Here is a 13,876-nt window from a genome sequence, read left to right as displayed (position 1 = left end):
TATCTATCTATCTATCTATCTATCTATCTATCTATCTATCTATCTATTTTGGTTTTTCAAGACAGGGCTTCTCTGTGTCGCCCTGGCTGTCCTGAACTCATTCAACAGACCAGGCTGGCCTCGAACTCACAGAGATCCACTGCCTCTGCCTCCCGAGTGTCAGGATCAAAGGCATGCACAGCCACCACCACAACCACCCGACCAATTCTTTTATTTTTAAGCGTTGACTAACGCACTCTTGGATGAATAATCTAGTACTTTTCTTATTCATCTGCTGAGGGATACCCGGGCTCACTGGGATACTGGGGATACTGGTAAAGTTGCCATGAACATTATTTGTAGGCTTAAATCTTCATCTAGGTGTGCATTGCTGGGTCACAGAAGAGGCAAATGATCAACTTTATCTGAAACCGCCAATTTTCGGGCTGGGGCTGGGGCTCAGTGGTAGAGCCCTGGTCTTGCATGCCGAAAGACCTATGCTCAGTCTCTAGAAATGCTATAAAAAGGATAAAGACATTAGGATTTTTTTTCTTGTGGTTGCTTGTTTATTTTTATATTGTGCCTTTAATGTAGACTAAGTCCAATGTGGAAGTTTCTTCTACTCTGGTTACTGTGGCCTGAGAACCTGAGACGATCTCAAAGCTGTAAAGATATTTCTTCCTTACCTAGGAAGCAGGGTGCACACCAGTAATCCTAGCACTAGCTGAGGCAGGAGGATTCCAAGTCTGAGCCCAAATGGATCAAATAGCGAGCACTTGCTTAAAACAACCATGATGACAATAACTCAGGGCATGGTGGTTCACATCTGTAACTTTAAACTTGGGAGGTCGAGACAGGCGACTGCCATGAATGAGGTCAGCTCAGACTACAGCCAAATCAGGTCTCAGACAGACAGACAAACAAACACCACCAACCAACCAACCAAAAACAAACAAAAGATAATAAAAATTTATATATAAAATACTCTATTTTCTTCTGCCAAATTTACAGGTTTTTGTCTTGCATTTAAATTTGTGATTTGGGTCAACAAGGTAGCCCAGTATGTCAAGGGGCATGCTTCCAAACCAGATGACCTGAATTCAATCCCTGGTAGCCACATAGTGGAAGTTGGTAACAGACTCCTGCAAGGTGTCTTCTGACCTCCACCTGTGAGCACACAGACACACACTGGGACACAAAGACACACAGAGAAACATACACACACACACACACACACAAACACACAAATAATATAGTAAGAGCTTTAAAATTAAATATATGATTATCTCATAGTAATTTTTGTATATGAAGTGAAGTAAAATAAAGGTTTTTTTTTTTCAGATAAACACAGCAATTATTTTAGTCTCGTGTTGCCATGACTCACTTTGCACAGTGTTTTTTTGAAGCTTGGTGGTTCCTCCTTAAATTCTAATTTAAAGAGGGGGGAATGGCCTCAAAGGATGAGCAATTTGTTCAAAGCCCCAGGGTTTGAAGCCTGTACTCTCACTTATGGTCATGAGCTAGTCCTGACTCCTGGCCTGGGTCTCACGCTCACAGCAAGAACAAACCTGTCATGCAATGTCCTTGTCTTCGCATGGAGGGAATCGACCTCCCAGATGGGGCTTCCGTTCCCAGCACACCTGTGGCCCCACACTTCAATTGCCAGCGCGCCATCAGAAATGAACTCCAGGAACTCTTCTGTGACAGTCACCACGTAGTCCTGGGATAAGCAGAAGGCAAGAGAGCACACTGAGAGTCAGACATAATGGTACCCACTTACCTGCTGTCACACGTAAACCTCATCTCTTCTGTTTTGTAGGAAAGCATGAAGGACCGTGGGATGTTAGACCTGGATGGGATCTAGGAGGTGGCCTGGATCTAACAAAGACAGTAACTTGCCTGAATTCAAATCTGGCTTTAGGTGCAGAGCCCAGATCTGTGTTCTCTTCTCTTGGCTCACGGTCAGTTCTAATGAGCCACTCTGACCTCTGGTGACCCTTGCTGCACTCTGAGACTCACTGAGTAAGGGACTCCAACTATCTGACTCCTCCATGGTCTAGGCTCTTGCTCCCGAGTGTCTCACTTCAGTTTCTCACTCTACAAAACCAGCCTACAACCGTGCAGATTTACAGAGTTCCCTGAGAACTGTGGCAGGTCACCTGGAACATTCCATAGGCTCAAAGCCAAGCCACTTTCCTTCCCATGAGCCTCCTGGGGCGCCCAAGCTGAGTCTCAGGTGCAGTTCTGCCTGACTCGTTTCCAGAAACATCTATTAAGTTGACTGAACTTTATACTACCTACTTTCTTATTTCATCTCAGGACAGACCCAGGATTTTAGAAGGAAGAGAAACATGATGGTCAATTAGTTCAAGCTACATACTTTAGAGGTAAAAAAATGAAACAAAACAAAGCAAATATCCAACAATCTTTAAAATCACACTGCTAACCCAGGGACTTTGGGATCCATACATATTTAAAAAGTTGTTAAACAGCACACAGTAAAAATCTAGCTTTTGTCTTCCTAATGTAAACAGCCCTGTGGATAAAAAGAAGGGATGGTGACTATTTAAAGAATATTAGAAAAACAACAACAAACGTGAGGGTAATATTACTTAGGAGAGAAAGGAACCAGTGTGTGGGGGAAGGGTATGGGAGAAGGCGATGGGGCAGGGGAGTAAATCAGAACAAGGCCTATGAAATGCTATAATTAAGGCCTGTAGCTTTGCTTGCTAATTTAAAGTAATAAGAAATAAATGTTCCAGGTAAACATTGTAACTAAAGATTTTTGAGAATGTGGTTTGGCAAATCCAGGTCAAGACAGGTAGGCATGGGGTCGATGGTTTAAAACAGTTGTTCTTCCTGAAGATGCTGGTTTGGTTCCCAGCACCCACGTGGTGCTCAGGGATACCTGTAACACTGGCTCTAGAGGCTGACACCCTCTTCCAGCCTCTGGGAGCACTGGGCATGGGCATGGCACACATAAAGACACACAGGCCAAACACTCATATGTACACTGAATAAGTAAATACGCAAGTCTTCATTTAAGAAAGGAAGACCTGAGAGTCTTGTACATAGGACATTTTAGAGGTGGTGACAGGAATTTGTTTTCTAAGTTGGGGTCAGAAAGAACAGACACAGTTTTCAGAGAGGCAGTGTGGACAGGCCATCCAGGAGAAGCCTCACCAGAGGGCAGAGTCTGTCTTTGAGGACTCATTAGGTGACAGTGCCAAGCAGAAGCTAGAAAGGGGAGGCAGAAACATAGGAAATAGCTTATTAAAACATGTGGCAGGGTGCGGGGACATGCAACTCATGCTCCAGCTAACTCAGGGCGGGCCCAGGAGCTCAAGGCTAGCACAGCAGTACAGCAGACTCCACCCTAGAGAATATAAAATACAACCAAACCAAAGGCGATCTATTAAAAGGAGAAACATCACCGGTGGTTACACCTGCGCAGAAGAGGACTGTAAGATGGGCTGTTTTTTTGTTTGCTTGTCTGTTTTTGTTTTGTTTTTTTGAGACAGGGTTTCTCTGTGTAGCCCGGGCTGTCTTGGAACTCACTCTGTAGACCAGGCTGGCCTCGAACTCAGAAATCCGCCTGCCTCTGCCTCCCAAGTGCTGGAATTAAGGTATGTGCCACCATAGCCCAACGGGCTTTTTTTTTTTTCAGATTTCATTTTACATATTCCCAAATTATTTCAACTTGTAAAGAAGAGCACTTGAGCTCTCCAAAGTCCAATAAGATATATCATGTTTGGGGGGAAAAAGAAAAAAGCAAAACCCAAACCAAAAACCTTACAGGGCAAACCTTTCTTTTTGCAATGGGCTCTCCTGAGTGTGTGATCTTACTCTCCCAGCTTCCCTTGTGCCAGGATTCCAGGCAGGTGACACCACATAGGCAGAGAATTTACAAGCTAGAAGTGGATTCTAGCCAGGCCTGGGGGCTCCCGCCTGTAATCCCAGCACTTGGGAGGCCGAGGTAGGAGGATCGTCATGAGCTGGAGGGTAGAGTAGGCAACATCTCGAGCCGTAGGCCTGCTTGAGCTACGGAACAGGACCCTGTAGTAATTTAACAAATCCGGGGAGAAGGCGTGTCATCTTCTTCAGTGGTGGAGCCAACAGCAGGTTACCCACGTGTCAGCCCATAACCATCCACCCATCCTCAGGCATGAAACTCTGACCTCAGGGGCTGACAGACACAGCAAGAGATGGTGTGGAAGCTGAGGGGACCCTCTGGGAGGGAGGGCTTCAGTGTGAAAGGGAGGGGCATGAAAAGGGAGCTGAGCAAGAAAAGGACTAAAATCCTGAAGCTGCTAGGTGATAATAGAAACTCTCTTATTTTTTTAAACTAACGAGGAATTTTTGGTCCTTGAAAACAATCAAGGAAAAAAAAAACCTCCACACAGTTGGAAGGCGTCCTGTTCAAACCCCAGGATTACACATAGTGTTGTGGAGTATACTGTAAAAAATACACAAACATTTTATTCTTTATTTGTAAATAAAAAGCAGACTTTTAAAAGACTGTGTCCAATACCATTGCCCCATCATGCAGCTGACGGTGACTCTGTTGTGGCCGTTTCTGGTGCTGGGGACTGACCGATGGGCCTCAGCTCACATGTCACCATAGAGTGTCACCCCTGGCCTGGTATCTCACTCTGTAATTGCCTCCATACCTTACAGTGAGAGAAGGTCACCGTGTACTGGGCATCCTTAGACTGCGGGGAAGGCACGTCTGGGTCCACCACCGGGGCAGCCACTGTAGACTCACACTGGTCCCAGAACGTGTACTGACAGAAGACGAAATTTGAGAGGCTTATGGGTAGCCCGGTTGCCTCTTTAATTATCACCTAAAGAGATTTAAAAAATAAATTACGCGTCTCATAAAAAGAAACACTAAAGTATATCTGTCCATAATTCAGTTATCTCTAAGAGGAGATCAAATCAGAGGATCAATACCAGGACAACCAGGGAGGGCTATATAATTGAGTCATCATTTGGAAATATTTGACATCATTCATTGTGATTGATCTATCTACCTACCTATCTATCCATCTATCGTCTATCTATCATCTGTCAATCATCTATCTTCTATCCATCTATCTATTAGCTATCTATCTATCTATTAGCTATCTATCTATCTACCTATCTATCCATCCATCCATCTTGCAGAGAACTTAGAGTCTCACACAGACCAAGTTGTATTCTCAGCTCACCCTTTTTTAAAACTATAAACCATGGAGGCCTTAGCTCACAGATATCTGTCCAATTCTGTCTCTTGAGTTCTGGGACTAAAGGTATGTACCATCACGTCTAGTGCATGGGCCCATCTTCAAACTGTAAGAAAAAATTATATTTACTTTTGTATTTGTGAGCACACAGGCATGTGCCTTGGCATGTGCACGCATGTGTACACATGTGCCGTGTGTGGAAGACCTATGGGAGTCGATTCCTTCCTTTCATCATGGGTTCTGGGGACTGAACTCAGGTTCTGGGCTAGGCAGCAAGCCTCTTCTCCTGACGAGGCATCTCACCATTCTAAGTGTTCCTTCAAAAACAAAACCTGTACCACAGTTTTCTAACGATAAAACATACACTTAGTAAGAAAAAAAAAAGGAACCCCAAACACACTCCTGTCTAATTCACTCATGACTTAGTTTCTGATACAGATTTGACTTTTAATAGAAAAAACACAACTCACTAATAAATTCTCCATGCTGCCACATACATGGTCTTCTGTATTTGTAGATCTGTGGTTTAACCAAGAGACCAGATACACCCACAACAACTACATTGTCGTGGCAGCGTGTAGACTCACTCTATCTTGTCACTATTCTCTAAGCAACTTATGGTTTCCTTTCCATAGATGTGGTAAAAACTATAACCAAAAGCAACTTAGGGGAAGAAAGGGTTAATTTCAGCTGAGATCGGACACAGACTATCACTGAGGGAAGTCCAGGCAGGAACTTGAAGGAGAAATCATGGAGGAGTGTTGCTGGCCAGCTGGCTCATGCTTAGCTAGCTTTCGTATACAGCTCAGCACAGCCTGCCAAGGGAGTGGTGCCTCCCACAGTGGGCTGGGCTCTCTTATATGAATTAACAATTAAGACAATCTCCCACAGAGAGGCCCACTAGACAATCTGACCAATGCAAATCTTCTATCATGTGACTCTAGGCTGTGTCAGATAGAAAATTAGAACCAACTAGTGCTGGGTGTGGTGGTGAGCAACTTTCGTTCCAGCATTCAGGAAGCAGAAGTAGGCAGATCTCTGCTGAACTGGAGACAAGCATGGTCTACATAGTGAATTTCAGGACAACCAGGACTACATAAAATCTTAAAAAACAAAGCTAACTGGGGCTGTGATGTAACAAACACACTGCATCTGTACCACATTACATGCGATTCTACTGGTGATTGTTTAAAGTATGTAGAAGCATGTGTATAGTATTCTATGCAAACACCAGGTATAAGGGACTTGAAGGGATTCGGGTATATGGAGGGCATCATGAAATCACTTTTGCCTAGATACTAAATGCAGAGGATATACCTTTAGGGGGAATTTCAAACAATCGTCACAAGAGAATTCTAGAAAAAGTGCTGTTCACAGTCACATCTCCTGTCAGACAGTTTAACTTGCATTGTGCTAGATGAAACCTTATTAAACTTTGCGGGTATAGCTTGGCACTGCCAGGGTCTACATGAGTCCCACTCACCGCCCCCTCACCCAGCTACGTGAAACCCGATCACTGCCCTCTCACCCGGCACTGCCAGGGTCCTCCTGAGTCCCACTCACCACCCCCTCACCCGGCTACGTGAAACCCAATCACTGCCCTCTCACGCGGCTACCTGAGCCCTATCACTGTTCTCTCACCCGGCATGTGAGCTTTTTGACCCGGTGAATGACTTCCCCGCTGCTGTCCACCACTTCAAGACTCCCACTCTCACTAGAGTTCTCTGAAGAGTCATCCTCCGACACGCGCTCTGGAACGGTTCCTGTAACACGCATCACCTCCACATGGAGGCGCCCGGCGACCTGGGTCAATGAACAGGAGCATATCAGAGTCCAAAGGTATACCCTGGGCATCACTAGCCTGGGACAGAAATTCACTCTACAGCTCTGGCTGGCCATCTCCCGCAGTGTGCGACCCTCCATCCTAAGCCACTTCCAGGAGGGAGACCCAAACCCACCTTCCCAGAGCCAGGCAAGCCCACGCTTGCCCCTGCAACCTTCCTTTCTCACTCTGAACCAAATTTGTCTCCTCCTGACTTGCTTTCTAGAACTCTCCTTAGGTGTATCCATTTTCCTCAGCTCAGGCAAGGAGTGGCTTCAAGGGAGCTATCATATTCTACTGGAACATTCGGTTTTGTGTATGTTTACACGGCTACCTATGGATTTATTTGATACCATGCTTGGGTAATCTATTCACTTCATCGGGGATCTAGCCTCCTGGGACACCAGGGAGTGAGCTCTCCTGCCAGTGAGCTCTCCTGCCAGTGAACTCATGGTTAAGGGCAGAAAGAAATTGAGAAATGAGAGCCAATGACAGGATGGAGCAGTCGACGACGTAACAGAAAGGTGTAGGTGTTGGGTGTGCATGGGATAAATGCATGCGCATGCGCGTAGCAAGTATTCGCTGAGAACGGATCCGGGCAGAAACTGCCAAGCACTGTGCCTCCAACAGTACACTAGGCAGACATGGTCCCCGGCTCAGGGAGGGAGGATGGCATGTAAGATGGAGCTGCATGAAAACGGGCTCGTGGGTGGTAACAGGCTCTGATTCCAGAAGGGATTGCAGGAACAAAGCCAGCCGGGCACGCAAAGAGGTCTTTTGTTTGTTTTTGCGAGGTTGAGATGTGTTAAGACAGGGTCCCGCTAAATAGCTCAGGCTGACCTCACTATATAGCCCAGGCTGACCTCACTATATAGCCCAGGCTGACTGCACTGTTGAATCCTCCTGCTTCGGCCTCCAGATTGCTTCAGTGATATGCAGAGTGGACACTGGGGAGGCGTGCCTAACGATTCTTTTGTTCAACTTATTATTATTTAATTATGTGCATATGTGTAGGTCTGTGCACTTGAGTGCTGGTGTCCAAAGAGCCCAAAGGTGTCAGATGCCCCTGGAGCTGGAGTCATAGGCAGTTGTGAACCATCTGACTGGGGAGGTTGGACTTGAACTTTGGCCCTTTGCAAGAGCAGCAAGACACTCTTAACTGCTGAGGCATCCCCCCATCCCTAAATAACTGTTCTTATCAGGCCATTTGCCATTAGGATGTTTATATTTCTGATTGTGGTAGTGTGTCACTGAAGCAGGTCCAATATGGTATATTTCTTCCTTCTTTTGGAGACGGCTCAGGATGTGCTCAAATGCATAATCTTTCTGCCTCAGCTTCTGAATCCTAGGATTACAGGGATAAGCCACCACCCAAGGCTAAGGGTTATGTTTAATGATCAGACTTCCACATAGCAACTGGCACTGGGGACAAGGGTCTGGGAGAAATTAGGTGATGATATTTGACAAGTCAGATACAGAGGCAGAAGTACCGAGGGGAAGAAGGATGGAGATCCCACAGTGCAGTGCTTCCTACAATGCTTGTCTGAGGGCTGAATGCATCTTTATTTACTTATTTGTGTGTGTGTGTGTGTGTGTGTGTGTGTGTGTGTGTACAGGTGTATGCATGCCTTAGCATACGTGTGATGGTCAGAGGGAAACATTTAGAAGTCCTCTTTCCACTCTGAGAACTGGAGATTAAACTCAGGTCATTAGGCTTGTGCGGCCAAATGCTTTTACCCTCCTGAGCCATCTATGGGCCCCCAGAGTACATTTGTGATATAATTTCAGATACCCAAGCCTGCCAGGGACTCGAGATTAAGAGGCCCTGAATAAGGGCCTCAGCCACTGGCTCCGCTGGCCACTTAAGTTGTATTCTTAGCATGAAAGAAACACTGGTGGTCACTGGGGTATCCAGGAAGTTCCCAGCTCCTACACACACACACACACACACACACACACACACACACACACACATGCGCACAGACAGACAGACAGCAGACACACACGCACACGCACGCACACATGCATGCAGGTGCACACACACACAGCCCACCCTGGGAACTACTCCCAGCTTCCCATTGTAAACCGTATCTGAAGAACTCCAAGGAAGAACACTGTAGTTCAACGATGCATGTTATAGAAAACAAACTAGGAAGTTAAGGATTGTGACTGAATAGAAAAAGCATCAGCTGACGAGCTGGGTAGAAGTTTGCATCTGAGACACATAGCTTAGAAGATGGTGTCTAAGACTGCAGAGCACAGAAGACCAGCAATCAGCCAGTGGGTTCTGGGGAAAAGCTTACACTGTAGCGGGGAGAACCACAAGAAGTGATCACCCCGCTGCCAACGAATACAAAGAGAAATGGATGCTTTCTGGAGGGCAGTACCCTGGAACGAATCACAAGCTTAAATATACGTATGCACCTGGGCGCTCCTAGGACATTTTCCTTAACAAGATAAGAGCCATACAGTGCTAGCTATGTCAGCAGATAGTCCAAGCAACTGAATACCCCAAAGTTAGAGGTAAGGTATGTTTCCATTATAATTAGGTTGGGAAGCAGTAAACCGAAGAACAAATGTTCACATAACAAAATGACCGCTCCAGAATACAAAATGGAAAAAAAGCGTAACTCTGCAGGGCTGGTTTGGTTTAAATGCTGTGCAAATGTACAAAGAGACAGAGGAACTATAGATGATCTTACTAAGGCGTTGGTCAGAGGGACACTGGGTAATTTTTGTTTTATTTGAGTCTTTCTGTAGCCACAGTATAATCAAATAATAAAGTTGTCAAAGTGAAAACGGACCCAAGGAAAAGTAAAAGTTTCCTCATGAATGTTTTCTAACATGTCCAAGGCCCACGAAGGGCAAATATACCCAAACTGCTGAGCCGTGACTGTCTAAAGGGGGCTAACAAAGTTCACTTAAGCTGCTTTCTTTGTTACTTAGGGCTTCAGAATAATCTTCCCAGGTCTTTATTTTTTCATTTTAGTTATTCATTTGTTTGTTTACAGGCTCTCACTGTGCAGCCCAGGCTGGCCTCGAACTCACTGGGTAGCCCAGGCTGGCCTCGAACTCACTGGGTAGCCCAGGCTGGCATAGGGATCTGCCTGCCTCTGCCTCCTGAGCGCTGGGGCCAAATGGACACACCACCACTCCTGAGTCTAAGTAATGCCTTGAAAAGGACATCTACTAGCTAGGAAGACATTGGCATGGATGACTAGTATTGGAGGAGGCTTTTAAAGGGAAAATTAATATGAGGCAAAGAGCAAAAATTACCAAAATTAAAACAAAAAAATTATAAGCCACAAATATGAAATGTGTTATCTTTTAGGACCATGGCTTGATTCTGACTGATAACTTATATTAAGACCATATATTAAGAAGGATAAAACAAAAGAAGACACACACTTACACATACACACACACACGCACACGCACACGCACACGCACACACTTTCTTGATCTTTCTCAAGGCAGAGATTAAACAAAATTTCCTATCTTGTCAATTTTCTAGTGGCTGGCGTGTCCTTACCTCCCCCTGCTGGCTGATAATGGGTACTGCATATTGAAGCTTCACATCACAGAAGAGACATTCCAAAAACACATTAGCTACACCAATGAGGTTGTGATTCTCCTGAGCTTCATAAAAAGGGTCACCTCGCTTCCCGTAGAGCCTCTTAGCCTGAGAAAAAGGACAGGTCATTGGGTGAGAGGTCAGGAACAATGCATCAACTTAAATCATGTTACTTCAAACTAGCACTAAAAAACGTTTAGAGGAAGCAGTCATAAAAATAAACAGGTAAAATCAGAATCGCGCCTACAAAGACCCAGCACACGAGCAGGGCGTGTTTGCTAGGGGCTGCTCATGCAGACGACCCCATGCCAAAGCCTGTTTCACGTCAGGCCCTGACACTTGCACCAACTCCTTCACCAAATTTTCCTTTTTATTAGTAACGACAAATGTTAAAAGCAAAACTAAACATTATATTCGCTACGATTGCATTTAGAAATCTACCCAGCCCTGAGCACAGCTAGGGGCACGGACAGTTAGGGGCACATGCGCAGTTGGGGATGAAGGTGAAATCCACACTGGCCGGTCTAATCTTCCAGGACACCGACTAATGGGGTGGAGCGACTGCGCATGCTCGGAGCGACTTCTTTCCTCATCTCACCTTGAGACCCAAAGAGCACAAAGCAAACTAAGACAGCCTGGCTTTCCCGGATTCCGAGCCCACCTGACTGAATCACGTGTGATTGGACTAAAGATCACATTTTATCTTCCTAGTGTAAATGACCAATCCTTTATACCTGAGGTCTTAATACAGCCAAATCTCCTTCATGCTCTGTTTCTCTTACCTCAGGGACATTTTCTTTCCATTCTTGGTAAAGGTCTCTCATATCGATTAACTTATTCTCCAGCTTCTCAATGGTCCAGACCTGGGTGCTCTTTCCTTTCCTCCTGGCTTGGATGGCCGGCTCACTGACTATTGCTCCTCTCTGTATCCAGACGGAAAACAAGGTGGACACAATTCTGACTTTCCCCACAGTTAAAGACTGGATATATTATAGTGAGGTTATAAGTTCACAAAAGACGTAAAACTCTACCACCTAGGGAATACTCTGGCCTTCCTTTTCTACATATATCTATATATGTATATTTACCTCACAATCAATTCCTTTCACTGGATATTCTTCATAATCTTGCTTTTCAATAGAAACATAGGAATTCATTCTACAGATTTATCACATTCTATTATTCAATTACAAGGGTATTTCAAGTTTTTGTTACATAGATGCAACCCTGAGGGCCAGGGAGGTGGCTTGTAACCCACAAAGCCATGGGTTACACCCCTGGCACCATGTAAAACAGATGTGGCAGTGCGTCCTGGGAATGACAGATTTGGGAGGTAAAGACGGGAGGATCAGAGGTTCAAGGTCATCCTTAGCTACATAGTAAGTTTGAGGGCAGCATGGGATCAAGAGACCCTGTCTCAATCAATCATCAATCAATCAATCACTCTTAAAGAAGAAAGGGACTATACTAGAAACCTTGTATACAGTAGGAAGGTGTGGATATGGCTATGTCTGTGGACGTAGAACTCCAAAGACCAATAAAATACTCCTTAACTAGCTTTCTTACACTTTTTAAAAGACTTTATTTTATGCATTTGTGTGCTTTGCCTGCATGCATGTCTGTGCACATGTGTCCCTGGTACTCCCAGAGCCGGAAGACGATTTGGGATCCCCTGCAACCAGAGCTCCAGATGCTGCTGAGGCACCGTGTGTGTGCCAGGAACCAAATCTGGGTCCTCTGGAGGAGCAGAAAGTGGATACCTGAGTGAGTCCTCTCTCTCCACTCCCCCCACACAACTTCCTTTTTAACTTCCTTTAGTAAAAAGACGAGAATTTATTTTCTCTTACAGCAAAATATCTTTATGTGGGAATGACAGGAAACTTCAGCTGGCTGCAAGGGGTTCTGTGTGTATGATGGCAGGTTTCCAAGATGTTTCTCCTTCTCAGAGAGTCCACTCATAGAAAGGCAGGACAACCAAGCATACACATATAGCCCACTGCAGAAGGGGCATTTGCATGAAGGAAAGCAGGCGTAATCACTTACACATATATGCATATACATGCATAAACATGCATGTATGCTTGACTTCACTCTTTTGAAACTTCTATTATTACTGTGTATGGGTAGATGCAGGTGGGCACCATGAGTCTGTGGAGGTCAGAGGACAACTCTGGAGAACTCACTCATTCCATTCTTACATGGGAGCCAGGGATTGAACCCAGGTCATCAAGCTTGTGAGGTAAGCTATCTTCTGAGTCCCTAGTTTTATTCTTTTTAAGAAAGCGATTAAGCCACAAAGTCTTTCAGTCATCAAATTCTGCTTCCATCCTTTCCAACTCTTCCTCTTCCTTCTCTTCCTCCTCCTCTTCCTCTTCCTCCTCCTCCTCCTCTTCCTCCTCCTCCTCCTCGATCTTCTCAAAACAGGGTTTCTCTGTGTAGCTCTGCATATCCTGGAACTCCCTCTGTAGATCAGGCTGGCTTTGAACTCAGAGATCTGCTTGCCTCTCCCTCCTGAGAGCTGGGATTAAAGGTGTGCACACCACTTGCCAGCCTTCTGCTTCTGTCTTCTCTAAGGACATTTACCCAGCATGCTTACCCTTGGGTATATACCAACCTGAAGGCTTACAGAGCCAACCCTCTGGTCCCCCTCAGGACCTGCTCACAGAGGTGACCTCCAGATTCCAGGCCACAGCGTTTACTAGCCTACATCATGTGGTCCCATTCCCTAGGGCCATGCCTACCTTCCTGTTGGCACTGAGGTTGGCTGCGGGTATCTGAAGAGTCACTTGGTAGTCAGTGAGCTTGCTCATCTCCTCAGCTAGGAAGTTGGCTTCCCTCACCAGAGTATTGGCTTTCACCAGCTGTTCTCGAAGCTTAGCCAAGCTTTGTCTAAAGAGCTCATCCCTGCGACGAAGAAAAGAAAGCACTAGTGAAGTGAACCAGAGTTCCGGTCCTTTCTCAGTGGGCGGGGCTGTCAGAAAACAGTAATCAAAACCATCGGCAAGAACAAAATTACTTTTAGCAAGTTTTCTCTCCTGTCCATAGATAGGTCACTCATTGAGAACTACAGTTGGGGACAAAATTGATTGGTGTTAAAACAAAGACACAAACCCAGGCACTGGGTATTGTGGTGCATGTCTTTAATCCTAGGACATTGGCAACAGAAGCAGGCAGATCTGTGTGAGTTCAAGAACAGCCTGTTTACATAGCCAGTTCCAGCCCAGTCAGGGCTGCCGTAATCTTTTGTTCCTCCCCTCTCTCCCTCCCTCCCTCCCT

General features: G+C 45.5%; 1 protein-coding gene across 1 annotated transcript in view; it reads right to left on the bottom strand.

Annotated features, from left to right (window-relative positions):
- Kif13a (kinesin family member 13A) overlaps window positions 1-13,876 on the bottom strand; it is a 180,360-nt gene that overhangs the window by 39,115 nt on the left and 127,369 nt on the right. The window contains exons 17-22 of the mRNA XM_028763098.1: window positions 13,342-13,571; window positions 11,383-11,523; window positions 10,559-10,708; window positions 6,846-7,007; window positions 4,650-4,823; window positions 1,548-1,699 (exon numbers count right to left, since the gene is read on the bottom strand). Of these exons, the coding sequence (XP_028618931.1) occupies window positions 1,548-1,699; window positions 4,650-4,823; window positions 6,846-7,007; window positions 10,559-10,708; window positions 11,383-11,523; window positions 13,342-13,571 (1,009 nt within the window). The remainder of the gene's footprint in view (window positions 1-1,547; window positions 1,700-4,649; window positions 4,824-6,845; window positions 7,008-10,558; window positions 10,709-11,382; window positions 11,524-13,341; window positions 13,572-13,876) is intronic.

The sequence above is a fragment of the Grammomys surdaster genome, unplaced genomic scaffold (genome assembly GCF_004785775.1).
Source record: "Grammomys surdaster isolate TR1022 unplaced genomic scaffold, NIH_TR_1.0 137, whole genome shotgun sequence".
Taxonomy (NCBI): Eukaryota; Metazoa; Chordata; class Mammalia; order Rodentia; family Muridae; genus Grammomys; species Grammomys surdaster.
This window is presented reverse-complemented; position numbering and strand designations above follow the sequence as displayed.